The 27,212-nt window shown below is 41.1% G+C and overlaps 2 protein-coding genes across 5 annotated transcripts in view; one reads left to right on the forward strand and one right to left on the reverse strand.

Moving 5' to 3' along the window:
• The window catches only part of LOC137300622 (volume-regulated anion channel subunit LRRC8A), a 103,206-nt gene extending 92,472 nt beyond the window's left edge, over window positions 1-10,734 (reverse strand). Inside the window, exon 1 of one of the 2 annotated variants that reach the window (XM_067969805.1) lies at window positions 10,598-10,734. The gene's annotated coding sequence lies outside the window, so the exon portion shown is untranslated. Of the gene's footprint in view, window positions 1-10,275; window positions 10,350-10,597 lie in introns of those variants that run through there. The other variant, XM_067969806.1, reaches the window with a different exon arrangement.
• Window positions 10,153-27,212, forward strand: part of LOC137300625 (transforming growth factor beta receptor type 3-like) — a 109,023-nt gene continuing 91,963 nt past the window's right edge. For 2 of the 3 annotated variants that reach the window (XM_067969812.1, XM_067969814.1), the window contains exons 1-3: window positions 10,153-10,425; window positions 10,725-11,086; window positions 13,202-13,431. In XM_067969812.1, coding sequence (XP_067825913.1) covers window positions 13,374-13,431 — 58 coding nt within the window. In that variant the 5' untranslated portion in view covers window positions 10,153-10,425; window positions 10,725-11,086; window positions 13,202-13,373. The remainder of the gene's footprint in view (window positions 10,426-10,724; window positions 11,087-13,201; window positions 13,432-27,212) is intronic. The other variant, XM_067969813.1, reaches the window with a different exon arrangement.

Raw genomic sequence — 27,212 nt, forward strand, 5'->3', positions numbered from 1 at the left:
CTGCTAATACTGTTCCTGTTACTTTTCTCAAGCAGTTTTCCATGAGGCACCAAATAAACCACACCTGCATTGTCACCCCATCTACTTCCTTAGCTACTTGCATGAGCTCCCTTTTATAAATCCATGATGACTCTTGCCAATTAGTTTACTTCTGCCTAAATGTTCAAGCAACTCATTATTAGTAGGGGAAAGAATTTAAAAAAAAACAAAATCCCAAAGAGACAGAAACAGATATTGAGAGAAAATAGTTATTCTTTACAATGGGCCATTTGTTTTGCAATCCCATCTGGTTTGGTTGAAGAATTGTTGACTCTCTGCTCCTGAAATTTCCCTCTTCAAATCTACCAGGCAGATGTTGATGGTGGGGGATTCGGTGATGGTAATGCCGTTGAATGTCAAGGGGAGGTGGTTTGACTCTCTCTTGTTGGAGATGGTTATTGCCTGGCAGTTGTCTGGCGCGAATGTTACTTGCCATTTATCAGCCCAAGCCTTGATGTTGTCCAGGTCCTGCTGCATGCGGGCACGGGCTGCTTCATTATCTGAGGAGTTGTGAATGGAACTGAACACTGTGCAATCATCAGCAAACATCCCCATTTCTGACCTTATGATGGAGGGAAGGTCATTGATGAAGCAGCTGAAGATGGTTGGGCCTAGGACACTGCCCTGAGGAACTCCTGGGGCTGAGATGATTGGCCTCTAACAACCACTACCATCTTCCATTGCGCGAGGTATGACTCCAGCCACTGGAGAGTTTTCCCCCTGATTCCCATTGACTTCAATTTTACAAGGGCTCTTTGGTGCCACTCTCGGTCAAATGCTGCCTTGACGTCAAGGGCAGTCACTCTCGCCTCACCTCTGGAATTCAGCTCTTTTGTCCATGTTTGAACCAAGGCTGTAATGAGGTCTGGAGCCGAGTGGTCCTGGCGGAACCCAAACTGAGCATCGGTGAGCAGGTTATTGGTGTCTAAGTGCCGCTTGCTAGCACTGTCGGTGACACCTTCCATAACTTTGCTGATGATTGAGTGTAGACTGATAGGGCGGTAATTGACCAGATTGGATTTGTCCTGCTTTTTGTGGACAAGGCATACCTGGGCAATTTTCCACATTGTCAGGTAGATGCCAGTGTTGTAGCTGTACTGGAACAGTTTGGTTAGAGGCGCGGCTAGTTCTGGAGCACAAGTCTTCAGCACTGCAGCTGGGATGTTGTCAGGGCCCATAGCCTTTGTTGTATCCAGTGCAGTCAGCCGTTTCTTGATATCACGTGGAGTGAATCGAATTGGCTGAAGACTAGCTTCTGTGATGGTGGGGATACTGGGAGGAGGCTGAGATGGATCATCCACTCGGCACTTCTGGCTGAAGATGGTTGCAAACGCTTCAGCCTTCTCTTCTGCACTCACGTGCTGGACTCTGCCATCATTTAGGTTGGGGATGTTTACAGAGCCTCCACCTCTTCCCGTTAGTTGTTTAATTGTCCACCACCATTCATGACAGGATGTGGCAGGACTGCGGAGCTTTGATCTGATCTGTTGGTTATGGAATCGCTTAGTTCTGTCTATAGCATGCTGCTTCCGCTGTTTAGCATGCACGTAGTCCTGTGTTGTAGCTTCACCAGGTTGGCACCTCATTTTTAGGTATGCCTGGTGCTGCTCCTGGCATGCTCTTCTACACTCCTCATTGAACCAGGGTAGATCCCCTGGCTTGTTGGTAATGGTAGAGTGAGGAATATGCTGGGCCATGAGGTTACAGATTGTGCTTGAATACAATTCTGCTATTGCTGATGGCCCACAGCGCCTCATGGATGCCCAGTTTTGAGCTGGTAGATCTGTTCTGAATCGATCCCATTTAGCACGGTGGTAGTGCCACACAACATGTTGGATGGCGTCCTCAGTGTGAAGATGGAACTTCGTCTCCACAAGGACTGTGCGGTGGTCACTCCTACCAATACTGTCATGGACAGATGCATCTGCGACAGGTAGATTGGTGAGGACGAGGTCAAGTAGGTTTTTCTCTCGTGTTGGTTCACTCACCACCTGCCGCAGGCCCAGTCTGGTAGCTATGTCCTTCAGGACTTGGCCAGCTTCAGTCAGTAGTGGTGCTACTGAGCCACTCTTGGTAATGGACATTGAAGTCCCCTACCCAGAGTATATTCTGTGCCCTTGCTACCCTCAGTGCTTCCTCCAAGTGGTGCTCAACATGGAGGAGGACTGATTCATCAGCTGAGGGAGGGCGGTAAGTGGCAATCAGTAGGAGGTTTCCTTGACCTGATGTCATGAGATTTCATGGGGTCCAGAGTCAATTATTCAATTAGCCCTTTTCTTTAAAACATTACGGGCTTCAGGATTGGCTAGCTGGGCAAGGTGTTGGAGGATGGCAGAAGAAAAAAAGAACTAGTATTTATTTGGCACCTTTTTACATCCCCAGGACATCCCAAAGTGTTTCACAGCCAGCAAAATACTTTTGAAATGTAGAGAAACACTGCAACCAGTTTGTACAAAGTCCCACAATGAAACAGATGAGCAAATAATCTATTTTAGTACCGTTGGTTGAGGGATAAATGTTGGCCAGGACACTTTCCCTGCTATTCTTTGAGTAGTGCCATGGCATCTTTTATGTCCACCTGAAAGGGCAGACAGGGTTTTAGTTTAACATCTTATCTGAAAGATGGCACCTCCCACAGTGCAGCACTTCATCAGTAATGCATTGAAGCATCACCTATATTATGTCCTCAAGTCTGGGGGTGGGGCTGACACCAAATATCTTTGGAACTGTATCCAACCACAAATTTGAAAGATACTTGGTGTCAGCCTTGGCTCAGTAGTAGCACTCTCATCTCTAAATTAGAGGGTTATGGGTTTAAGACCCGCCCCAACGATAAGCACCTAATCTAGGCTGAATGGAGTACTCATGAAATGAGGTAGAAAATTGGAGGAAAAAAGTGATTGTTGACTAATCTAAAGTACCTCAGCTTTCTAATTCCATCCCCATGTTCACAAGGATACAAATGCTTCCTTTCATCTGTTTACCAAAGCGATATCACCTCAGCAACCGTAGCTTCCTTTACTATATTCTTCTTCCACCAGCAACTGTACCAGAATTACTCCTCCAACACATCAACTAGCTTATGACTTGTGCTCAGAGTCCAAAACATTTGAAGTAGGTCAGGTCTGTGTCTAGATGCTACCAATCCCACCCATTCATCCCAAGAGTGTGGATAGTACGCCATTATGAAGTTATAAAATTATCCTTTGGAGGCACCTGTTAGTTTTAGAGAAGAACCATTTCCCCAGTGCCACTCCCTCTCCAGGTTCAGTCTTGGGACATGGTTAAAAATTAATATGTTCACTTGTGAGCATTATGTGAATAAGGAGTTAAAATTTAGGTGAGTCAATCACAAAGCAAAAAAAAGGTTGACAACTGAGACAAAGGAAATATTTTATATTTGGTGCTGTGTCCGGCAAAATAATATTATAGTTTCTGGATTAATTCAGGCAGAAAATAAACTGACACCATTGGCTCCTTTCTTCTCAAGTACGTTACCGCCCTTTGTACACTTCTAATACCTTGCCCTTTATGTCACTGTGACTCCAAACAGATTTTCCAGTGATATACTTCAGTCTCGTCTGCTTCCTATTTCCAAGGTTGTTTGGCTGCATGTCCCTATCAGTTGATCTCATACTTTCCTGTGTTTTTTTTAAAAGGTCTATGAGTCTGCACTTTAAACGTCATCACTGTCCTGCCTTCTGGATGTCTTAGATGTAAGCTTGTTCACAATTTTCAACATTTTTTGCAATAATACAAATATTGTGATTTTTCTTGACTTTTTCCATGTTACGCAGTGTGTGACTTTGTATACCAACATGCCATAATTTGTTATATATAAGACATTGTTTCACACTGAGAAACAGCCTGAATCCCCGACATGTAGTACAATGAAAAACTTTTAGTTGGGAGTGCGTGCATTTTGCACAAGTGTGCATCACCTGAAACATTAAAATACTTTGAGATTTTTATATATTCCTCTCACCTTTTTAGGTTCCCTGCAGACACACTGGTCTGGATTTTCTGCTGCTGGCTGTCCACTGCTATGGCATAAATCAGGCTGCCATTAGCGGAAAATGGGCCTGAGTTCCATCCTGCCAAAACTCTGTATACTATGTGACTGATATAGTTTCTGGGGAGCAGAGGTAAAGGTGCTTCGTTTAAATATTAATTTGGGGCCATGTAAGCCCTGAATGTTACATCTTCAGAAGCACCCAATGACAGGCTGTCATGCTTTCAGTGACATTGAATGATAGAAAGCATGCCGGGGTGCTTAACAGCTAGGGTACCCTAATTGGCTGCACCTGCAAGATGCCACCTACCATATCTGCAAGTCATGGCACTTCTACCTAGCAATGGCCAGATGCACAGCTGTGCCACCCGCTGCAAAGACATCTGCAGTTATCATGCATCATAGGGCTGGCATGTCAAATGACCATAACGGTCAGCTGTGGCCCGAAACTTGGCTCCTTGCAGGCTTTCTGCGATATTAACTAAGGGGATGGTGGCATGGAGTGGCACAGAGGTCAATGGCGAGGATGATAGTCCTCATGTAGCACCACCTCCACTTCGGCAGCCATCAAGCAGAGGGTTGGATACTGAACTGCTTATCACATGCCTCACCTTGAATTTATTTTCCCTTCATTTCTGCCTATCTCTTGGTCCCTGATCTTTCATCCAAGCAAGGGCTGCTAAAGGGTTGGGATGCTTCTTAGACTCTTCAGAGGCTTTCAGTACTTTTGTCACTCTTTTGTAATACTCTCCTTTAATTGTCCCCACCCCTTTAAATTTCACTTACATATGCAATTTTCTGCTCCCATTACTAGTATGCTCTCTACACCTACGCAATTCTGCACCTGAAGTTAACAGCAAAATAAATATTGCTACCGGAGACATAAGCAGCTATACCTTTTTGGTCTCAGCCCACTGATACAGGCCACTGGTGTAGCTTGTCTGCATATAGTGCTTCTCCAACCGAGTTTGCTCATGTACAGTTGCTCTGGTCCTGTGGAATCACTGCACCACATTGTAAATGGGGCAGTTTTCAAAGCACCAGGACCTCCAGACATATTCTAGAACTGCTTATTGAAGTAGTTTTAAAATATGTCATAGCATTTCCTGATTTTTCAACTTTACCTATGGGGTGTATTCTCTAGAGTTTAAGGTTATGGGGTGATCTGATCGAAGTTTATAAGATATTAAGGGGAACAGATAGGGTGGATAGAGAGAAACTATTTCGCTGGTTGGGGATTCTAGGAGTAGGGGGCACAGTCTAAAAATTAGAGCCAGACCTTTCAGGAGCGAGATTAGAAAACATTTCTACACACAGGGTGGTAGAAGTTTGGAACTCTCTTCCGCAAACGGCAATTGATACTAGCTCAATTGCTAAATTTAAAGCTGAGATAAATAGCTTTTTGGCAACCAAAGGTATTAAGGGATATGGGCCAAAGGCAGGTATATGGAGTTAGATCACAGATCAGCCATGATCTTATCAAATGGCGGAGCAGGCACGAGGGGCTGAATGGCCTACTCATGTTCCTATGTTCCTATGCTCATGCATACTATTTATCCTTTTGTCTTCATCACCCTCATGCCATATCCCTTCAGTCTCAAGTGTCCCAAGACCCTCTTCCATCCTTCATCCTCAGGTGTCCAATCATCCTGGTGCCGTATATTCCCTTCCCCCTCATGCTAATCACCCTTAGTCTCTCACAACTATCACTCTTGCAGCATATTCCCAGGTGTTCTGTCACCCTCTTTGAACATATTCCAATCATCATATATATTTTTCATCTTCCACCATTTGCTCTTCACCCTCTCAAGCTACATTCCTTTCATATGCATCCTATTATCTTCTCTCAACATACTCCCTTCATCATCATCCATCCTTTAGCTTTCACTCTATCGCATCATCTTCCCATGTTCTGTCACTCTATTGTGTCATATTTCCTACATTCTTACATGTCCCATCAAAAATAACATACATTTACATAGTGTTTATATAACAGAACATGTCAGAGCACTTAACAAAAAGGAGAGATGGACCCTGAGCAGGAAGTGAAGAAAAGGGGGAGGGGGGGGGAAAGGAGGAGGAGAGAGACGAACGCATGCTCAAAGAAATAGTTTTTAAAGAGGCTTTTGAAGGAGAAAGAAAGATAGCAAAGTGAATTTGGAAAACTCCAAAAGGTAGTGCTGTAATGGCTGAGGAGGAGTATTTTGAATTAATTTGCTGAGGCTTTATGCACGAGTGGATTTGGGGCACAGAGTTCTGGATTAGCTTGTAAAGGGTGAAGGTGGGAGACCAGCAAGGACAGCATTTCAGAAATCAATTTTTAATGTGAAGGCAGCATGGCTGAGGGTTTCAGCAGTGGTGGGAATGAGGCCAAAACCAGGCGATCTTGGTATTGGACTAAATGTGGGGTATGAAGATCAGTTTAGGGTCAAACAGAACATTAAGGCTTTGCATCTCTGGATTCTTTGACCAGGGCTATTATGTGACCAGATATCGCACTAGAGGTACTCAAGCAATGTAGCAGCATATGGTGATGTGGCAACAGTACCTCTTTGGAGTGAATGACCTTGGAGAAAAATTGCAGGTTAAAGATTGCAAGTTGACTAACTTGATTGAGTTCTTTGATGAAGTAACAGAGAAGGTTGATGGGGGTAGTTTGGTTGATGTGTATATGGACTTCCAAAAGGCATTTGATAAAGTACCACATAATAGACTTGTTAGTAAAATTAAAGCCCGTGGAATTAAAGGGACAGTGGCAGCGTGGATACAAAATTGGCTAAGTGACAGAAAGCAGAGAGTAGTGGTGGACTGTTGTTTTTCAGACTGGAGGGAAGTATACAGTGGTGTTTCCTCAGTGGTCGGTATTAGGGCCACTGCTTTTTTTGATATATATTAATGACCTGGACTTGGTATATAGGGTATAATTTCAAAGTTTGCAGATGGCACGAAATTCAGAAATGTAGTAAACAATGTGGAGGATAGTAACAGACTTCAGGAGGACATAGTCAGACTGGTGAAATGGGCAGACACATGGCAGATGAAATTTAATGCAGAGAAGTGTGGAGTGATACATTTTGGTAGAAAGAATGAGCAGAGGCAATATAAACTAAATGGTACAATTTTAAAGGGAGTGCAGGAACAGAGAGACCTGGGGGTGTATGAACACAAATCTGTGACCGTGGCAGGACAAGTTGAAAATGCTGTTAAAAAAGCATATGGGATTCTTGGCTTTATTAATAGAGGCATAGAGCACAAAAGCAAGGATGTTATGCTAAACCTTTATAAAACACTGGTTAGGCCTCAGCTGGAGTATTGTGTTCAATTCTGGGCACCACACTTTAGGAAGGATGTCAAGGCCTTAGAGAGGGTGCAGAAGAGATTTACCAGAATGGTACTAGGGTTGAGGGACTTCAATTATGTGGAGAGACTGGAGAAGCTGGGGTTGTTCGCCTTATAGCAGATCTGATAGGTGTTCAAAATCATGAATGGCTTTGATAGAGTATATAAGGAAAAACTTTCCATTAGCAGAAGGGTCAGTAACCAGAGGACACTGATTTAAGGTGATTGGCAAAAGAACCAGAGGTGACATGAGGAAACATTTTTTTTAAACATGGTGAGTTGTAATGATGTGGAATGCACTGCCTGAAAAGGTGGTGGAAACAGATTCAATAGTATTTTTCAAAAGGGAATTTGATAAGTACTTGAAGGGAAAAAATTACAAGGTTATGTGGAAAAGAGCAGGGGAGTGGGACTAATTGGATAACTCTTTCAAAGGGCCGGCACAGGCAGGATGGGTTGAATGGCCTCCTTCTGTGCTGCACCATACTATGATACTAAGATAGGGCAGTAGTTTGTGACATTAAAGAGGCCAAGAATTGGCTTTTTAAGGAGGTGGTGATGGCAGTTTTGAAAAAAGATGGTAACGCCTGAAGATAGGGAGTGGTAAACAAGCACTTGGCTAAGAAACGGAAGTTGGATAGTCAGTATTTGGCTTGAAGGAGCAGGCGGTAGGCTTCATCAAGGAAATGAGGCTGGTGAGGGTGGATTGGGAAAAGCTGCAAATGGTAGAGGTTGGATTTTCAGAGAGCGGCTAAGAGTAACGGTGGGGCAATGAAAAGACAAGAGGCAAATAAAAACAGAAAATGCTGGAAATACTCAGTAAGTCTGGCAGCATCTGTAGAGAAAGAAACAGAGTTAACATTTCAGGTCGAAGACCTTTCATCAGAACTGGAAAACGTTAAAGTTAACAGTTTTAAGCAAGTTCTATTCCCCCCCTTTCCCTGGCTCTGTACTTGCTTAAAAACTATTAACTCTTTAATGTCTTCCAGTTCTGACAAAAGGTCTTTGACCCGAAATGTTAACTCTGTTCCTTTCTCCACAGATGCTGCCTGTCTTGCTGAGTATTTCCAGCATTTTCTGTTTTTATTTCAGATTTCCAGCATCCACAGTATTTTGCTTTTGAAGAGAGAGAGGCAGCTGAGTGGTCACAATTCTAGGAACATAGAAATCCATAAGTCCCTCACATCTAATATTGGAGATGGTGAAGGATTATGCTTGTTTCCAAAATGATCCTGGAGTAATGGGAGGATTTGGCTAGAGAGAGGGAAAGCTGGGGGTACTGCTTGAGATGTTCAGGCCAGGCCAGTGGTATGCTACTTGCACTCACATTTATGGCATGTGGACTTGAGTCCATAAAGTTGGCTATTGTACTGGTGAAAGATAGAGGTGGGGGCAGAAGACCTTTTAGAATCTGGTGCGGCAATGGTATTGAAAATGGAGGCACAATTGAGGTTCCAACATTAGTGCGAGTGGTGGGCAACAGGCGAGGGAGTTACAAATGGTGCTAGTATCCTTCATCGTCAAGACGTCCCAATCATTTACCTTCAATCTTCACATATCCCATCACAATATTCTGCCATTTTCTGTCTATCGTCACACGCATCCCGTCACCATCTTCTGCCGTATTCTCTTCATCCTCCTGCAGTCTATTACCCTCTCCCAATTCTTGCCTATTAACACTCTAGTGAGGTGAAAGTTTGGGAAGTATTTCTTTACACAGAGAATTTTTAGAGCATTCAACAATTTGATAGAGGGGTTTTGATCGAGTAAATAGGGAGAAACTGTTTCCACTGGCAGGAGGGTTGGTAACCAGAGGACACAGGTTTAAGGTAATCGGCAAAAGAACAGAAGGGAGATGTGGAGAATTTTTTAAAAATTTAAACACTGAGTCGTTATGATCTGGAATGCACTGCCTGAAAGGATGGTAGAAGAATACAGTTGGAAATTTCAAACAGGAATTGAATAAATATTTACATAGAATGTACAGCACAGAAACAGGCCATTCAGCCCAACAGATCCATGCCGATGTTTATGCTCCACATGATCCTCCTCCCACCCATCTTCATCTAACCCCATCGACATAGCCTTCTATTCCTTTTCCCCCCACATATTTATCTAGCTTCCCCTTAAATGCATCTATGCTAGTCGCCTCAACTACTCTTTGTGGTAGCGAATTCCACATTCTAACCACTCTCTAGGTAAAGAAGTTTCTCCTAAATTCCCTATTGGATTTATTAGTGACTATCTTATACTTATGGCCCCTAGTTCTGGTCTCCCCCCTGCCCCCGCCAAGTGAAAACATCTTCCCTATGTCTGTCCTATCAAACCTTTTCATAATCTTAAAGACCTCTATCAAGTCACCCCTCAGTCTTCTCTTTTCTAGAGAAAAGAGCCCCAGCCTGTTCAATCTTACCTGATAGGTATCATTCTAGTGATTTTTTTTCACCTTCTCCAGTGCCTCTATATCCTTTTTGTAATTATGGAGACCAGAACTGTGCACAGTACTCCTAGTGTGATCTAACCAAGGTTCTAAGCAAGTTTAACATAATTTCCCTGCTTTTCAATTTTATCCCTCCGGAAACCAACCCCAGGGGGAGAACAAAATTGGAATGCTTTGGGGAAAGAGCAGGGGAGTGGGACTAATTGGATATGCTCCTTCATCAAAGAGCCGGCAGGGGCACGATGGACCAAATGGCCTCCTTCTGTGCTATAACATTCTATACTGCCTTCACCCTCACGCGCTCCTAACGGTCGTCACCCTGCACCGCGCCTAATAGTCCCCACGCGACGCCTCTCCAATCGGATTTCCCGGCGCCGGCTGGAGACTTTTTCTTCTTCTAAGAGACCGAGACAAGAAGGTGAAGGAGAAAAACAAGTTTACTCACAGTACATGAAGACACGGAACAGGAAAATCCCGTCCGACAGAAAACATTCCCGAGAGCCAATACCGCCATTTCCGACCGTTATTTTTTTTTGGGGGGGGGGGTGAGGAAATAAAAAAATAAATTGGGAAATTCAGAACTTCCTAATTGGAGGTAAGAAAAGTCCTCTTTGTAGCTGTTTTCACTACAGTAGTCGAATGTGTCAGTTACCGCTGAAAAGTTTTTTTAAATTGTTTTATTTTGTAGGAACGCTTTACAAAGTTTTTTTAAAAAAAACTCGGGAAATAACGACGCAATTGACGAATATTTATGATTAATCACGTACCTGACATGGGTCTTCTCAAAATTGTGATTATTACGGTTTTGTTCATTTAAAAAAAAATAATTAAATGCGTTTATTAAATGGCATATTTGACGGAAAAATTATGTAGGTTTTATTTGTTCCCCCCCAGTTTTTGACACGAATATGAATTACGTTTTCCTGTTACTGGACAAACGGTGGCGTCATTCAATCGCATCCACTCATTCCGCCTTATCTTGATGCCGATTGGCGAATTAGTTCTGCCGGGGCGGGGCCAAAGGGCTAATATTTACGTCTCATTCGATATTTCGGCTGTCAGTCAGTTGGACGGGCAGAACGCACGGCAAGTTCCACATTTGCTTAGCGAGAGGGAAAAAAAGTTTTACCAACAAAGTTACAGAGGGATCAAAAAAATCGAGTTAAAGGGCTAACTAACCCTCAGTCTTCGCACGCAAGACGGGAACAACATCGGAAAAAAAGAGGCTCTGTCAACTACCTAAATTGTACTTACAGGTAACAGATTCACGCTTGGCTGCTGGGCAGAAGTTTGTAGAAACTTTGATGTCGAGTAATACTTTTAAAAAATGCTTTGATTAGAGTTCACTAATATGTATTATAGATTTGTAAAAAGAGATTTGGAGAACTTCTACGATTAAAACTATTCGACAGTTCCCAGCCCTCGAAAAAGGTTTTGAGTAAGTGATCCAGATTGCGATATACCGTTGTAAACAATTTTACAACACCAAGTTATAGTCCAGCAATTTTATTTTAAATTCTGAGGAATATTTACCTGAGGAAGGAGGAAGTCTCCGAAAGCTTGTGAATTTAAAATAAAATTGCTGGACTATAACTTGGTGTTGTAAAATTGTTTACAATTGTCAACCCCAGTCCATCACCGGCATCTCCACATCGCGATATACCGTGTTAGTTAGAAATGGACAGTATAAAATCATATCGGTACTAACATGGGATTTGACTACGGTATGGTTCTGTGTTTATTTGGGTAGCGTGCTCAATACAATAATACAGATCACACAGATACGCATTTGTAAAAAAAATCAGATTTTTGGTCAGAATATTTGTCAAAATATTCGCCAACCGGGATCCTGACTAAAGGGAACAGACAGATCGTGGTAAACACTTGAAGTAACAATCTCTACCATAGTGAATTTCATTCTGTTGGTAATAGCGCTCTTGCGCTTTCTGTGTGAGCTCTTTTTGTTTAAGTGAGTTGAACTTTTGTGAAATAATCGTGGAAGGAGCCACAGAAGAATCTGTACTGAATTTAACGCGAAGTTCACTTGCTGTCGGATGAATGCATGTATCGGTAACGCTTAATTGTAACCTATCAAATGTTAGACACGTGCTTTAGGTAACTGTAATATTATGATCTGTTTAACTTAAGGAAGGTAATGTATTCGAGTTAGGGGTAGATTTCCGTATTTGGTTGGAAAACTCATTGAAATGTGCATGTGTGTTCTGCAGTCTGTATGAATAATAATTTTAAAAATTCATCAAAGCACTTGACCATTAATGCGGTTTATTTAGAATGGGCCATTTCACCCTTTTAATTGTACCACAACCTTCTCCAATAAGGATATCATTTTGCTGCAGTTGGTGGAGCTCTTGCCCATGATTCAGAAAGTTGTGGGTTCAAACCACACCATGACTTGTTCGCATAATCTAAGATGACACAAAGAGTGTTGCATTGTCGAAGTGTCCTCCCTTCCGATAATAGGTTAAACCCCATTTGTCTGTTTCAGTGGCACAAAAGATCCCATGGCACCCTTGAAAGAAGAGCAGGGTGTTCTCTTGGTCTTCTGGCCAACTAATGCCACCAAAAATAGATTAACAGTTCATTCAAATTTTGTTCGTGGGATAATCACTTCATTGAATGTGAAATGTGAAGAGAGACGCAAGTTTTTCTTCCAACAGTTTTCTCGAATATGTTCATCCATTGTTTATAATCCTTGCATCTAGAAAAGTGTTCTTTACACTCTGTTACTTTTCCAGGGAATAAAATTTATAGAAGAAATTGTTTTGGGTCCCTGAGACTGAGTTTCTAATTCCATTGTGTAATGACACATTGAGTAGTTAAGCGGTTGACTTTCGTGCACATATCCGGCATATAAGTATTTATACAAAGCTATAACACAATGTTAGAAAATGATCCCAGACTCATTAATAAAAGCAAAAGAAACAAAATATTGTGGCTACTAGTCACCCGTATGCTTATAATGTTGGAATTCTAGGATGGAAAAACTAACTAGCTCATGGCCTTAAGCTTGATTTGAGGTTTAAAATACATTATTTGAAAGATACATATTCAACAAAATGGGAAAAATAACAAACTATACTCTGAATACCCCTCCTAATCTACTTCCTAAAAAGGTAGATCTAAATCAGAAAATGCTGAAGAAGCTTTATTTCAGATCTCCAGCATCTGCAGTATTTTGCTTTTGATTTAGATCTAAATCAGAATGATTTTGTAAAGTTTGACTGCTGAACTCTCCTGGAGACACAGTTAATGTACACTAATGGTTGTTGTAGGGTCCAGTTAAGAAAGATGAAAAGGACAAAGCATTTTATTTTTTGTGACAGTTAATTGTATTTTTATTTTTCTGATAGATTTCTAATAAGTCTCGAGGCTGGATTTGTGGAGTAAGGTCTTCAGCCATTTCGAGATTTCTCCTAAACTCAATTCACAACAAATTTTTCTTTCACTGGGAGAAGAGCAGCTTCTGGCGTATCGACTCCTAGATACAGGATAGAAGAACCATTCCTTAGGAAAAATAAAACCATGGAGACAATTCTATCGGTAATCATATTAGCTGCTTTAGGATCACAGATTCAAGCAGGTAAATTAATATTAAATATTTATATCACTAACTGAGTAAATACATAAAACAGACATTAAGTACGAAATTTCAAGAATGTTTTGAAGACAGTCTTTTCTTCAATTTTCTGGTTAAGCAATCTGAGGTTGGGAGAATTTTTATGTCAAAATATGGTTAAACTTCAAATGTGTGGATATAATAAATTGATCATCCATGAAATGATTTGTTTGTTAGTCTGTTTTTTGTTATATTTTCAGTGTGGTTATAGTGAGAGCACCCTTCCTAATTCAAAATATAATATAGTTCAAGAGATTATTAGTTTTCTGTAACAATTTTTTACATCTACTGCATAACTCATGGCATTACAGCATAATATTTTCCAAATCTTAACATGGAGGAAGGTTGTAACATTAACAATTAACTTGTCCTTACCCTGCACATACTTCAGGCAGGCAGCCATTCCTTGGCTCAATGGGTACCGCTCTCACCTCTGAGTCAGATGGTCATGGGCTTAAGCCCCAATCTAGAAACTCGAGACAAAGGCTGTACTTCAGTGCATTACTGAGGGAGTACAGTACTGTCAGAAGTGTCGTCTTTCAGATGAGATATTAAACCGAGGCCCCGGCTGCCCTCTCAGGCGGACATAAAAGATCCCATGAAGAAGAACAGGGGAGTTCTGCTGGTGTCCTGGCCAACATATATCCCTCAAACATCATCTAAAACAGAATGCTGTTTGTGGGACCTTGCTGTGTGCAAATTGACTGCCGAGTTTCCTACATTACATTACTGACTACACTGCAAAAGTACATTATTGGCTGGGACGCATGAGGTCGTGAAAGATAATATATAAATGCAAGTTCATTCTTTTTCCATGCTGCTGATACTTGTAACCAACATGAAAAAATTTTCCCATTATCGTTGCAGCTTCTAATGAGTCCCACTAACAATCTACTGAAGTAGATTTTGGAACATTTTTATTTAAAATTGTTTTGTTTTAGTTGCTGGTTTTCTCTTTATTCCAATCTGTTTTGTCACTACATGCAGATTGACAACCTTTATGAACTTCACTTAAGTACTGAAAATAATTGTTTAAAGAAGATTTGTAAACGCTTCTTTTAAATCTGTTTCAGTATTTTAGTTCAGTATATATTCCTTTATAAAATACATTTGCTATGTTATATTAATTCATATAAACAGATTTTTAGCCAAGAAGAAAGCTTGGGAAATGATGCTGTAATTCCGAGAGCACAAACACAATTTACAGTTCCCTACATTGTGGCAATGTTTACATTTCAAAAGTACTTCATTGGCTGTAATGTGCTTTGGGACATCATGAGATCGTGAAATGCACTATAGAAATGCAACTTCTTTCTTTACCCTGGATTGTTTTCATTTATTTTGAAGGAGTAAGTAATCACAATTAAAACTTCTATTGAACTGATGGCTGTTCCTAGATATAAATGACAAAAAAATTAAAAGATGCAAATGTTGGAAAGCTAATAAAATAGTGGTCAGGAGATCTTCTAGTATCTGAAAAGAGAAGAAAATAGGTCAAACCTTCTAGCTGTAGACTCTTGGTCAGAAATAAAAGGTTGTAAAAGATAAATCAGTATTCCAGAATTACTGGTAGACTCTGGTGGCCCAACTCAGGGTGAATGGGAGGATATGATAGAAGTATTGAGAGACAGTGAAGTAAATAATAGTTGTAAAGTGTTTGTTGATTACTTGGCTCAAATTTCCTCAGAAATCAGGATAAGTGGATAGTCATCAATTATTTTTTGATTGGTTCAAATTTCCCAATGGAAAATCCTGTTAGATCTTTTGCGGTATCAACAGATTTGAAGTATGAAGGACTAACAAAATATATATAATTATGTACTTTTTTTTAATATCACACATGAAAATGTGTGCTGGTTTACTAATTAGTATAAAATTAGCAGAAGACAGGTGACCAATAGTAATATTCAGGTGACAACTGATCCTCAAAAACCGAAGTAGTCAAGAAAGCAATAAATGTCTAACCTCAAATTACTATAGAAATATAACGGTTCCAATGCCATCAAACTTAAATTTCTCAAATATACCTGAATATCATGTAATATGTGTTTTAAACAAAGTACATAGTGGAAATTGTTTTATTTAAAAAATACACCATCATAGGGTCTCCAACAATCACTAACATGAATCTCAATGTCATTTGGTAAGTATTTTCTGGTTTAGCATCTACATTTTTGGGCAATGCTAGATTTATTGCCCGTGCCTCGTTGCCTTGAGAATATGGTGGGCCTTATTCATGAACCGCTTTTTCAGGCTAGCTAGATCATTAAGAGTCATATGTTAGTCAGTGGTGGCACATTCCTTTCTCTGAAGAACATTAGTGAAGTTGTTGGGTTTTTTACAACAATCTGGCAGCCTTCTTGGTCATTCTTTCTAATGCCAGCCCACAAATTACCAGATTTATTGAATTCGTTATTTTGTTTCGTAACTTGCTATGATGGCATTTGAGCTCACAACCTCTCGGTTGCCAATCAATATCATAACCACCACACTACCATGCCTTGTCCCATTGTGTATTCTCTAATTTTATATGTTTTACACTACACAGTCATAGGAATCTTGCAAGAAACAGGCTGATATTAATGATCTTATAATATTATCTGTAAAAGTTTTAAAGAGTTAAGTTGTTCAAAAAGTAAGGAATGGGCCAGGCTGCATGTGCTGAAGCTAACAGACTTCCACAGGATGCGGCAACTAGCCACTGTCAATGGATTGAATATCTGTCATACATCCTGCAAAACCATAAATCAGTTGACAATTCAGAACCAATACAATTTTTAAAAGTTACCATTTTTTTAATTAAGAGTTTAAAAAAATCATAACTGTCACTTTAGGAAATGGGCTACCCTGTTGGCTTACCAAATTCATCCCGTGAGTGGCTGAATCATACAACCCTGGAAAGATCTCGCGTTTTGATCCCCGGTCTGTACTAAGTTAGCTGATCTCAGCCAGGATGCAGTAGGAGCACTACAAGTGGCTTTAGCATCCTTGGCTTTTAGCTCTCTGTCCAGTGACCCCAGCTGGAAGTGCACATGTATAGGCATTGGGTGAGGACAAGATTAGGCTTGGCTGATGCCACCTGTAATTGAATAACCCTTTGGCACTCTGTCACTTTGGTGAGGTATCTGAGGAAGAACCCAGTGCCTGTTGAACTGAACCACATCAAGGAGTCGAGGCCTTAAGGGGAGAAGGGGGAGGGGAGAATATTTGTGAGAAAAGGAAATTTTAAAAAATCATGTGACTTGCCAGAAAGTAGTACAGGTAACTTCAATTTACTTTGCATTCTTAGTGTAAAGGTAGGGGTGAACAAACATTCTTGTAAGTATCTTATAAAGTATATAGTAATTAACAGCTGGTGTACCAATGAAAAGATCTATTTAAAAGGAACATTTGAGATGAAAATTATTCAGTATTCATTCTATAGTGTTTGGTTAAAAGGAGCAAATGGTTAAAATATTTTTTTCCTTTCGTGGGCTATTTCTCTTAAAATGTTTTTATTGAATTAGGGAGGAGAAAACATTGCAATTTGTAAATTTATTACTATGAGAATGTTTGTGTGCAAGTATGAAAAATAGTTTGTGTCCTGTTGTTGGTCAGGATTCTAGTTAAGTGAAATTTTAACATTTGCTTAATTTATCAATCATGAATTCCTTCTGTATGCCATAATAAAAATGATTTGGCTTAATTAATTTCACTATAGATGGGATCTGGCAGTCGTTTAGCCTTTCAGCTGATTCTTAGGGGAGCTTACCCTTATTCAGCAGTTGTAATATCACAGCCAAGTAACACATGCTAAAGACAAATGAAGATAAGAATCTTTCTGTGTAGCCAGCTGGGAGACATTTTGGTGCTGCTTGTTGCCAGCCAGTCTCGCCTTGTTTTTTGAGTTTCATATTTACATATCATGTTGTGGTTCACACCCTTGTGTCTTGTTTAATGCCACAGTCAGCACTGCCCATTTATCAGATAGCTGTTTAATACTGGTGTAGAATCACTTTCCTGTAAGTTTAAAACATGCCGCGCTTAGTCGTTTTTATTCCTTTTAATCAGATTTGGAAGCATTCTTGGATTTTGTTCATAAGTTCCAGTTTACTCAAACCCACCTTTTTATTTAACTGAATTAAAATAGAATCTTGGGGGTAGATATTGGTAAGCGTTGCACCTGTTTTTCAGACATAAAATGGCAAAATGCTTACCAATTTAACAGTGGCACGGCTTGCACCCAATCTGTGCTGGCATTGGTTTCACTGCCAAATTCATGGGGCCCATTTTTTAGGCATCCTGGGTGGACACCTAAAACAGGTGTGATGCCCCTTGAATATGTAAATTAGGGGCCTAACGCTTGTTAAGGGATCCTTTCACAAATTGGTCACCTCATGAGTGGGGCAGGCATTGGGCAGCTGCAGTTGAAGCTCAAGGACCAATTTCTATCTAACCTCTGGCCTCTTACTTCAGGTGCGTGATGCTTCCACAGCACCAAGTCTGGGCCCATGGGCAAGCCTAGAGTAAATTCTACCCCATAGAATTTTATAGCACAGAAGAAGACCACTTGACCCATCATGCCTGTGCCAGCTCTCTGAAAGAGCTGTCCACTTAGTCCCATTGCTTTGCCCTTCATATCCTTTTAATTTTTTCTTTCTTCAAATATTTATCCATTTCACTTCTGTGTATTGGAAGTTTATAGTAATAAAGAAAACTTCTAATAAAGTTAAGAAGAAAAAAGAATGTATTTAACACTTCATGTCTACAGGACATCCCAAAGCAACAATAAATAATTTTTAAATGTAGTCACAATAACAACTTGCATTTATATAAAACCTTTAAAACAGAAAAATGTTCTAAGGTGCAATGTAGCAAACATGGTAGCCATGTTTGCACAGCAAGTCCCACAACAGTTAAACAAAAAACTACAGATGCCAGAAATCGATCGTGGGAAACAAAAACAGAAAATGCTTGAGACATTCAGCAGGTCAGTCAGCATCTGTTTATACCTGAAACATTAACTTATCTGATCTCTTCACAGATACTGACTGACCTGCTGAATATTTCCAGCACTTTCTTTTTGTTTCCTGCAAAAGTTAATCTAATTTGGTCGTATTGGTTGAGCTGTGACTGTGTGAGGGTGTTGATGTTGGGGACTCCACCACTCTTCTTGATGTTCACCCTGGTGTTATTGTCAGTCTTGTCCTGCAGAAAGAGAGGGTGAGTGTTACTGAGTATCTGTTGTGGAGGTGTGTAGGGCTTGTCTATATAGTGCATATGGCGTGAGGTGGAGAATAAGCAAGATGGAATGAGAATGGGGCGATGATGAATGTAACGGGAATTATGTGCAATGTGCAACTGGTAGCATGTGAGAAGAGAATGGTGCTAGTATGTGGTGTGAAGAGAGCAAAGGAAGAGGTGTGTTTGGAATGAGAAAAGTGTGGCAGTATGTGAATGTGTTTCTATGCTGAAGAATGTGATGGAGAGGAGGGAATTGTTGAGAGGGATTGACAAAAGTGTTGAGAGAGCTGGAAAGGTGAAGAGCTGTACTCACCCTTTGTGAGGTCATTGAATCTCTTTTTGCATTGAACCCAGGTGCTGTGGGTGATGCTGGTGTCACTGACCCTTTCTGACACCTCTGCTTCATTCTGTCCTTGGAGATGTCCTTACGGGTTTTGGCATTCAGCTGCTCCCTCCTTGCCCTCACTTCATCCACTAGGACCTCTAGGGAGGCATTTGAAAAGCGGGGAGTAGCCCTTCGACTCACCTGTGTACTCAAAAAGTCTTCTACAGTTGTACAACTAATATTGCAGGCCGGAGATGCACCCTTGCTTTTTAAGAGGTGTATGCCCGCTTTAAGAAGGCCTCATGAGTTGTGCCAGAAATTGCACGCGTCATGAGTGCGGGCTGCCTGATTTTGCAATGCAATCGAGACAGTAGCCAGTCAATCTTATAAAATGAGGCCTGGGAGTTAAAATTGACCAGGTCTCACGTCAAAAACATCATGGGGGCTTGCCACCCACCCTGGCCCCGCATGCTCGTTTCCCACTCTGGGTTAAAATCAGGGCTTACCAGCCACAATTTTAACTCCCGGGTTTTGGGAGGCATGTGAGACATTTGTTGCAGGCAGGCGAGGCCTCATAAATATTCAAAACTTGGGGTCCAAAGATGTCATTCAGACCCTAGAGTAGATTTTAACGTATAGTCCCACGTTCAGTGCCTGGTGCTGGCCTTGCCAGCGAAGCCTGATGCCACGTGGGAGCAGGCCCAGATGAGGCACGTTACATCTAATTTTTTGGTTTCCTTGTGGGCCAGGAGGAGCAGTAGTGCTTCTTGGGGCCCCACAAGAAAACCTTAGGCTTGTACTGAGCTTCCCATCTCGCCCAATTGTGATTCCTTTTGGACCCCCGCCCCCCACCCCCACCTTTTCCAACACACTTACCTGATTGCTGGGGACCGTTTGCTGCCAGATTCGGGCAGGAGTCAGTCCACTAATATCGTAATGAGGCCTGGTGGTTAAAATGGTTCAGGCCACACAATGGCAAGTTTGACGAGCCTGTTGTTCGCCCTGCTGGTCCCATGTTTGCCTCTTGTCGCAGGTTAAAATTGGGGCTATAAAGAGCGTGGGAGACAAACAGAGGAGAGATGAACAGAGGGAACGAGGGGCACAGATTGAGAAAGTTACAGAGAGAGTGAGAAGAATAAGAGACGAACGAAGAGATCGAACGAGGGCTATGAGAGAAAATGTCTAAGAAGTATACAGAAAGAGTGGAAGACAAACAATAGAGAGGCAGCCAGAAAAGATGATCGTGGAAGACCTTCAGAGGAAGAGAGTTTTCTTCATTTTATCTGAGTAATGCCACAGATCTTGTTTTTAATATTTTCGTTTGAGCATCCTTAAGAGATAGAAACATTTTGTTAGGAATTGTAAATCATTTAGTGAATGAACTTTAAAGCTCTACATAGACTACTTTTAGAAAACAATATTAGAACTAACTGCCAAAACAACTTTAGGAATATTTATGAGCATATGGGGACAAAAAAGCAAAACCATTTAATAGTTTTGATAATATAAAATTTAAAAAAATATATTTTCAGTCCCATCTGATTGTAAATTCAACTGATCATGTCTGCTTTGTCCATGTGGAAGAAAATCTAAGTTTGTATTGAGGACACAATATAATTGCCAAAAAAAAACTTGCTGGGTAGAAAGAAATAAGAATTGAGCAGATTTCCTCTTCTCTCTTAAATTGTAACCAGCAACTACCATACTTGGTTATTATCCATGTTCAGCCGAAATGGTTTGTTTTTCATTTTGAATAAGACTTACTCCAGGGAGGTCTCCTAAAAGCAACTAGTAAACATTCGGCAAAATTCTTCACGCCCCATTAAATTCCTTGGAAAAAACACTAATCCCAGAAGAATATATTTAGTTTGAGGAAATGTGCTGCAAATTCCCAGAGTAAGACTGCAGTCAGATTGTCCAACAAGCACCTGTTTTATGTACTATACTGTACATCATGTTGTGAGATTAGGCACTTGGGATAATGCAAAGATTTTTGAGATGATATGTTCCTTGGAGAGGCATATATAATGTGGAATTTTTGATGTTCACCATCGTCATTATTTCTTTGCACATAGCAAATTTTTTTTGGCAGGATAAGAATACTTTTTATTTTGTTTGATTTTTCATATATTTACGGGAGTGTGGCTTTCAATCATTCATGTAAAGAAGCAAAAATTGACTAGTTACAGTGAAGTACTATTAAAATAGTGCTCATCTGGTAGCCTGGAATTGTCTAGAAAGATTATTAACAGCAACAACTTGCATTTGTATGGCATCTTTAATGTAGGAAAAAAAATCTCAAGGCACTTCACAGAGGCAAAAGGAAAAAATGAATGCCAAACCAAAGAGGGAGATATTAGGAGGGTGACCAAAAGCTTGGTCGGAGAGGTGGGTTTTAAGAAGAGTCTTAAAGGAGGAGAGAGTGGTGGAAAGGTGGAGGTGTTTAGGGATGGAATTTCAGAGCATGGAGCTTAGACAGTCACCAATGGTGGGGCTTTTGGGGACTCCGGAGGTAACCGTGCGGGAACGGAAGTTATTGCTGGAGATGTTCTGGGTACGATCAGGTAGGTAAGAGTGCAACCAAGTGAGAGCAACCCCACTGAGCTGGACAATGGAGAAGAGGCGTTAGGGGAGGATGGTGTGGTCATGTTCGAGATTGCAGCAGGGTCAAGGAAGACGAGGAGGGATAATGTACCATGGTCACAATCACAGACATGAAATTTGCGACTTTGGTTAGGGTCATTGTGGTTCTGGGGCAGGGGTGGAAACCTGATTGCAGAGATTCAGACAGGGAGTTGTGGGAAAGATGGACACTGATTTGGGAGGTGACCACACGTTGAAGAACTTTTGGAGAGGAAAGGAAGATTGGAGAGAGGGTGGTAGTTTGCAAGGACAGAGTAGTCAAGGGTGAGTTTTTTTTGAGGAGGGTGTTTGATGATGGTGGACAGGAAAAAGGAGGGAGACATTACCTGAGGAGATGTAACCATTTACAACGTCAGCTAACACGGGGCCCAGAAAGGCAATTTGGGTAATTAGTTTAGTGGGACTGGGTCAAGGGAGCAGGAGGTAGGTCTGGTGGAAGAGAAGAGCTCAGAGAGAACGAGAGGAGATGGGAGAGAAATTAGAGAGAGACACGGGTTCAGGGCTAGGGCAGAGGACTGGTTTGGCTTGGTGGGAAAGGAGAAAGAGAGGAGATGGATGGCTAAACCAGATCTGTGCCAGATACGGTCAAGTCTGCGTCCCTTGGACTGGAAGGAGCAAAGAGCAACCAGCATGGTAGAGTAAAACTTTTGCTGGGGACAAGGGCATCAAAGGTAGAAGTATCGTGGTAATTGGAAGGCCAAAGGCTAGGCAGTTGGGAGTTTGAAAGTGCAGATGTAAATGACTTGGGGGAGAATTATTTTTCCAAAGACTAATGCAAAAGGAAGTGGCAACAATAAATTGAAACATCAGTCAAACTTCTATCTCTATTAGACACTCAGGATTCTTCTATCTTTAGCACTTGGAGCAATTCGGTGGCTTATTTACACCAAATGAAAAATTACAATTGTTTAGTTCAGAATTTACAAAGAGCTGAGTGCAGTTCCATATACCTATTTCATTCCATAATATTCTAACAGTGTAAGTTTACAGGGGATTTTTTTTTGATGTTTCTCATAAGATAGAAAAGTGCCAGATTTTGAAAATTGCATGTATGCAGTATTTTTAAAAAATTGATTGAGAGATGGTTTCAATATAATGCTCCTGCATCTCAATATTCTGAAAAGAAATAATAAAAAAACACCTGGGAGGAGGTATATATAGTTTTAATCTGCTTTTAGCAGTACTGAATTTTGAGATGCCTCCAGATGAGAATCCGTAACTGGTCTAAATACCAATCTGTGAGGTGTTCTCTAGAGTTGCTCACTGATGGACTTTGTAGAGATGGAAGATATGCATTGGCAGGTTTTTACTGAGAGGTATGGGGAAGGTGAAAGTTTTAAACTGAGTAGCTCAGATTTTCTACTTCTGTGTTCCCAACCTGTAATTTTCCACCAATCCATCTTAATGGACAGAAAATTGTGGCTGGTGAGCACAAAAGTGGAAAATCCTGGCCAAAAAGATAATAGCGTGCATTTTCCACTGAAGTTTTCTAGATTTTCAGGCACAAATCGGGCAAACCTGAGCAGAAAATTGGATTACATCGGATCTCCCCCAATATTGCATGCACTTGCATTTCCGTGAGACAAAATGGCAGGGGTAGTAAGATCCTGCCTGAAATAGCAGAAGTTTCATTGTAATATTAAAATCGAGCGGTGGGGGGTATGGGGGATGATTATTTTATCCTACATGTAACTTCCCAATGCTTACGTGTATAGGCCGTTGAATGATCTCCGTTGCTAAATCTAATGGGAGCCCAGAGCTGCTAGGGGATCAGTTACATATGTAAGTTCATTTAAAAGGTGTAGTAAAAAGGTTCCGTGGAGAATTTTCAAGCCACTTCTACAGCACTTTTCTTAATTTTTATTTGTTCTTTTTTCCTGCTGCCAGGAGCCTATTGTGACAATGGGTCTGCTGGTTTTTTTTCTTATTAGTCCCATTAGTATAACAACAACAACAACGTGCATTTATATGACGCCTTTAACATAGTAAAACATCCCAAGACGTTTCACAGGAGCGATTATCAAACAGAATTTGACATCGAGCCACATAAGGAAGTATTAGGACTGATGACCAAAAGCTTGGTCAAAGTGGCAGATTTTAAGATGTGTCTTAAAAGAGGAGAGAGAGGTAGAAAGGTGGAGAGATTTAGGGATGGAGTTTCGGAGCTTAGGGCCTAGGCAGATGAAGGCATGGCCGCCAGTGGTGGAGCGAAGAAAATTGGGATGCACAAGAGGCCAGAATTGGAGGAGCGCAGAGATCTCGCAGGATTCTAGGGCTGGAGGGATTTGAATACAAGGATGAGAATTTTAAAATCGAGGTGTTGTTGGATTGGGAGTCAATGTAGGTCAGCGAGCACAGGGGTGATGGGATGAAATTTTGCTACAGCTATACAAAGCCCTGGTTACACTGCACCTGGAGCACTGTGTACAGTTCAGGACACCGCACCTTAGAAAGGATATATTGGCCTAGGAGGCAGTGCAGTGCAGATTAACCAGAATTTTACCAGGGCTCCAAGGATAATAATTTAATCAGGAGAGATTACATAAACTAGGCTTGTATTCCCTGGGATATAAAAGGTTAAGGGGTGATTTAATTGAGGTTTTTAGGATTTTGAAAGGAATTTTCCACTGGTGGGGGATTCTAGGACGGGCCAGGCCATTCAGGAGAGAAGTTAGGAAACACTTCTTGACACAAATGATGGTAGAAGTGTGGAACTTTCTCCCACAAAAAGGGATATGGAGCCAAGGCAGGTCGATGGAGTTGGGATACAGATCAGCCATGATCTCATTGAATGGCGGAACAGGCTCGAGGGGCTGAATGGCCTACTCCTGTTCCTATGATGGGTGAACAGGACTTGGTGTGAGTTAGAATATGGGCAGCAGAGTTTTGGATGAGCTCAAGTTTACAGAGGGCACAAGGAGGGAGGCCGGCCAGGAGAGCATTGGAAGAGTCGAGTCTAGAGTCTAAAGGCATGGATGAAGGTTCCAGCAGCAGGAGAACTGAGGCAGGGGCAGAGACTGGTAATCTTATGGAGATGGAAGTGGGCGTACTTGGTGTTTGAGAAGATATGGGGTCGGAAGCTCAGCTTAGGGTCACATTGTTCGCAACCTTGGCGTCCTGTGAGAGGGATGGAGTCGTTAGCTAGGGAACGGAGTTTATGGTGGAGACCGAAGACGAAGGCTTTGGTCTTCCCAATAGTTAATTGGAAGAAATTTCTGCTCATCCAATACTGGATGTTAGACAAGCAGCATGATAAATCAGAGATAGTGAAGGGGTCAAGAGTGATGGTAGTGAGGAAGAGCTGGATGTCGACAGTGTACATGTGGAACCTGACGTGTTTTCGGATGATGTCGCTGAGGGGCAGCATGTAGATGAGAAATAGGAGGGGGCCAAGGATAGATCCTAGAGGAAATTCAGCTGTAACGGTGTATGAGCGGGAAGAGAAGCCATTGCAGGTTATTCTCTGGCTACGACTGGATAAATACATGCCATTATGCACCATTGCATATGTTTAACTATTATAACATAAAACAGTTAAGGACATATGACCAGAAAAATACAAGAAAAATGTTAAGACTGTGGTGAAAATTAGTTAAAAACTGAAAAAAAACTATATATAATGATCAGCTGGCTTAGTTGATAGCACTATTACCTGTGACTAAGACTACCACAGGACTTGAGCACATAACCTAGACTGACATTTCAGTGAGTGCTGAGGGAATGCTGCATTCTTGGAGGCGATGTCCTTTGGATGAGCTGCAAAACTGAGGCCTTATCTACCTTTTCCAGTGACTCACACAGATGTTAAAGATTTATGGAACTATTTGTAGAAGAGCAGGAAATTCTCCAGGTGTTCTGATTAACATACCTCCCTCAACCAACACCACCAGAAACAGGCTGACAGCTTATTCATCTCATTGCTGCTTATGGGATCTTTCTATATACAAAATGACTGCTAGATTTGCCTCTATAACAATAGTAATTTTGAAGCATTTTGAGACATTTCAAAGAAATTAGATAAAGCTGTCTTTCTATCCATTCATCCTTAAGCCTTTGAATGCAGGACTTCTCCTTGTTCCTGAAAGATAGGCATCTATGCTTAGACTGAATAAGGCTGGGGAAGGAAAGTGAAGACTGATGACTGGAGGAAGGGTGAAACTTGACATAGGTATAGAATTTGCAAGTTGGGGGCAGTTTAAAAATACAAATGCAGTATTCTGCGTTTCTGAATAGGAATTTAAAATTTTAGCTTTCTAAAATTAATATTTGGATTCAGTGCACATGTCGGAGTGACTGTACAATGCTTTAGAGGGCTAAGCTAGAGCAGGACAGGAAGGGATGGATATGGCCTTCTGTTTGCCTCTGATAAGAGCTTGTTTATATTAAAGGCATTGCTAAATATTCAGGGTTGATAGTTTGTACACTTGAGGAAGTGGAGGACAATAGGTGTGTACGAAAGACGACTGCAGAGGTTAGTCCTTGGATTGAAAGATTTTATTCAATTGTTGAGCCCTTGGGTTTTGTAGCCTTTACAGAGACAGCAATATTTATATATAGGCCTTCTGTCTGTTACACCTTTTGGTAGTTTGCCTATGGAACTGTTATGTAATTATTTTACTGAACATAGTTATCAAGGTAGAATACTTTAAATAGAGCTGCTTTATTCATAATTACATCAAATACATTGAAATATACACAGGACTGCTCAAAGGCTCAATTTAAGAATGGATGTAACAGATCTGGGATTTTCATTTCAGAGTTTCATAGGACCTCCACTACCATTTTAGAACAAACTATTGTGGAAAATGTAAGATAAGACCCAGGTGAAGTAGAAGGGGACCGCAACAGGAACTTAAAAGCTGCAGTAGTTCCATATAATTGGATTTAATGATGGGGAAGCGGGAATGGGAAGGCTGCATTTGTACATTTCTTGTGCTAATCCCAGAGGGAAAAAGAAGGAACAAAATTATGCTACTTGGTCCAACATCTCTGCATTTCCATTATCTCCATTCACAATCTATTTCTCTCCTCCTCCTCTTTCTATGTCACTTGTTTTATTTCTCCACTTCTGTCTGTGGCAACCCCCTTGCCCCATACTTCTGAGCCTCTGTTGCTGCCTGCTTCATTTGTAGCATCTCTTTTCTCCCCCTACTCAATGCTGCTAAGATCTCCTCTGACAGTTCCATATGTCTAAGATTTGCCTCTTTTAGAAGCTAATAAACCCAAGTTTCTTCAGTCATTCCTTTTAACTCAGTCCTTTGTTCCAAAGGATGAGTCTTATGACTGATCTTTGAATTGCTTTCTGGGCTTGAATGTTTCCCTTACCGTCTCAGTGACCTGAACTGGACACGGCATTTGAGTTTGTGGTCTAACAAGAACACCAAACAGTTTGAACTTGACTTCTTTCAATGTGGACTACTATTTTGGCTGTATCGTTTATCATTCTGTTTGCTTTATTGATTTCTGCTGCTTTGTGATTGGACATGGAGTACTGAGTCTACTAAAACCTTTTGATCTCTTTCAACTTCATCCATTTTAATTAGTAGACTTTGAT

Source organism: Heptranchias perlo, chromosome 31 (assembly GCF_035084215.1).
Source record: "Heptranchias perlo isolate sHepPer1 chromosome 31, sHepPer1.hap1, whole genome shotgun sequence".
NCBI lineage: Eukaryota > Metazoa > Chordata > Chondrichthyes > Hexanchiformes > Hexanchidae > Heptranchias > Heptranchias perlo.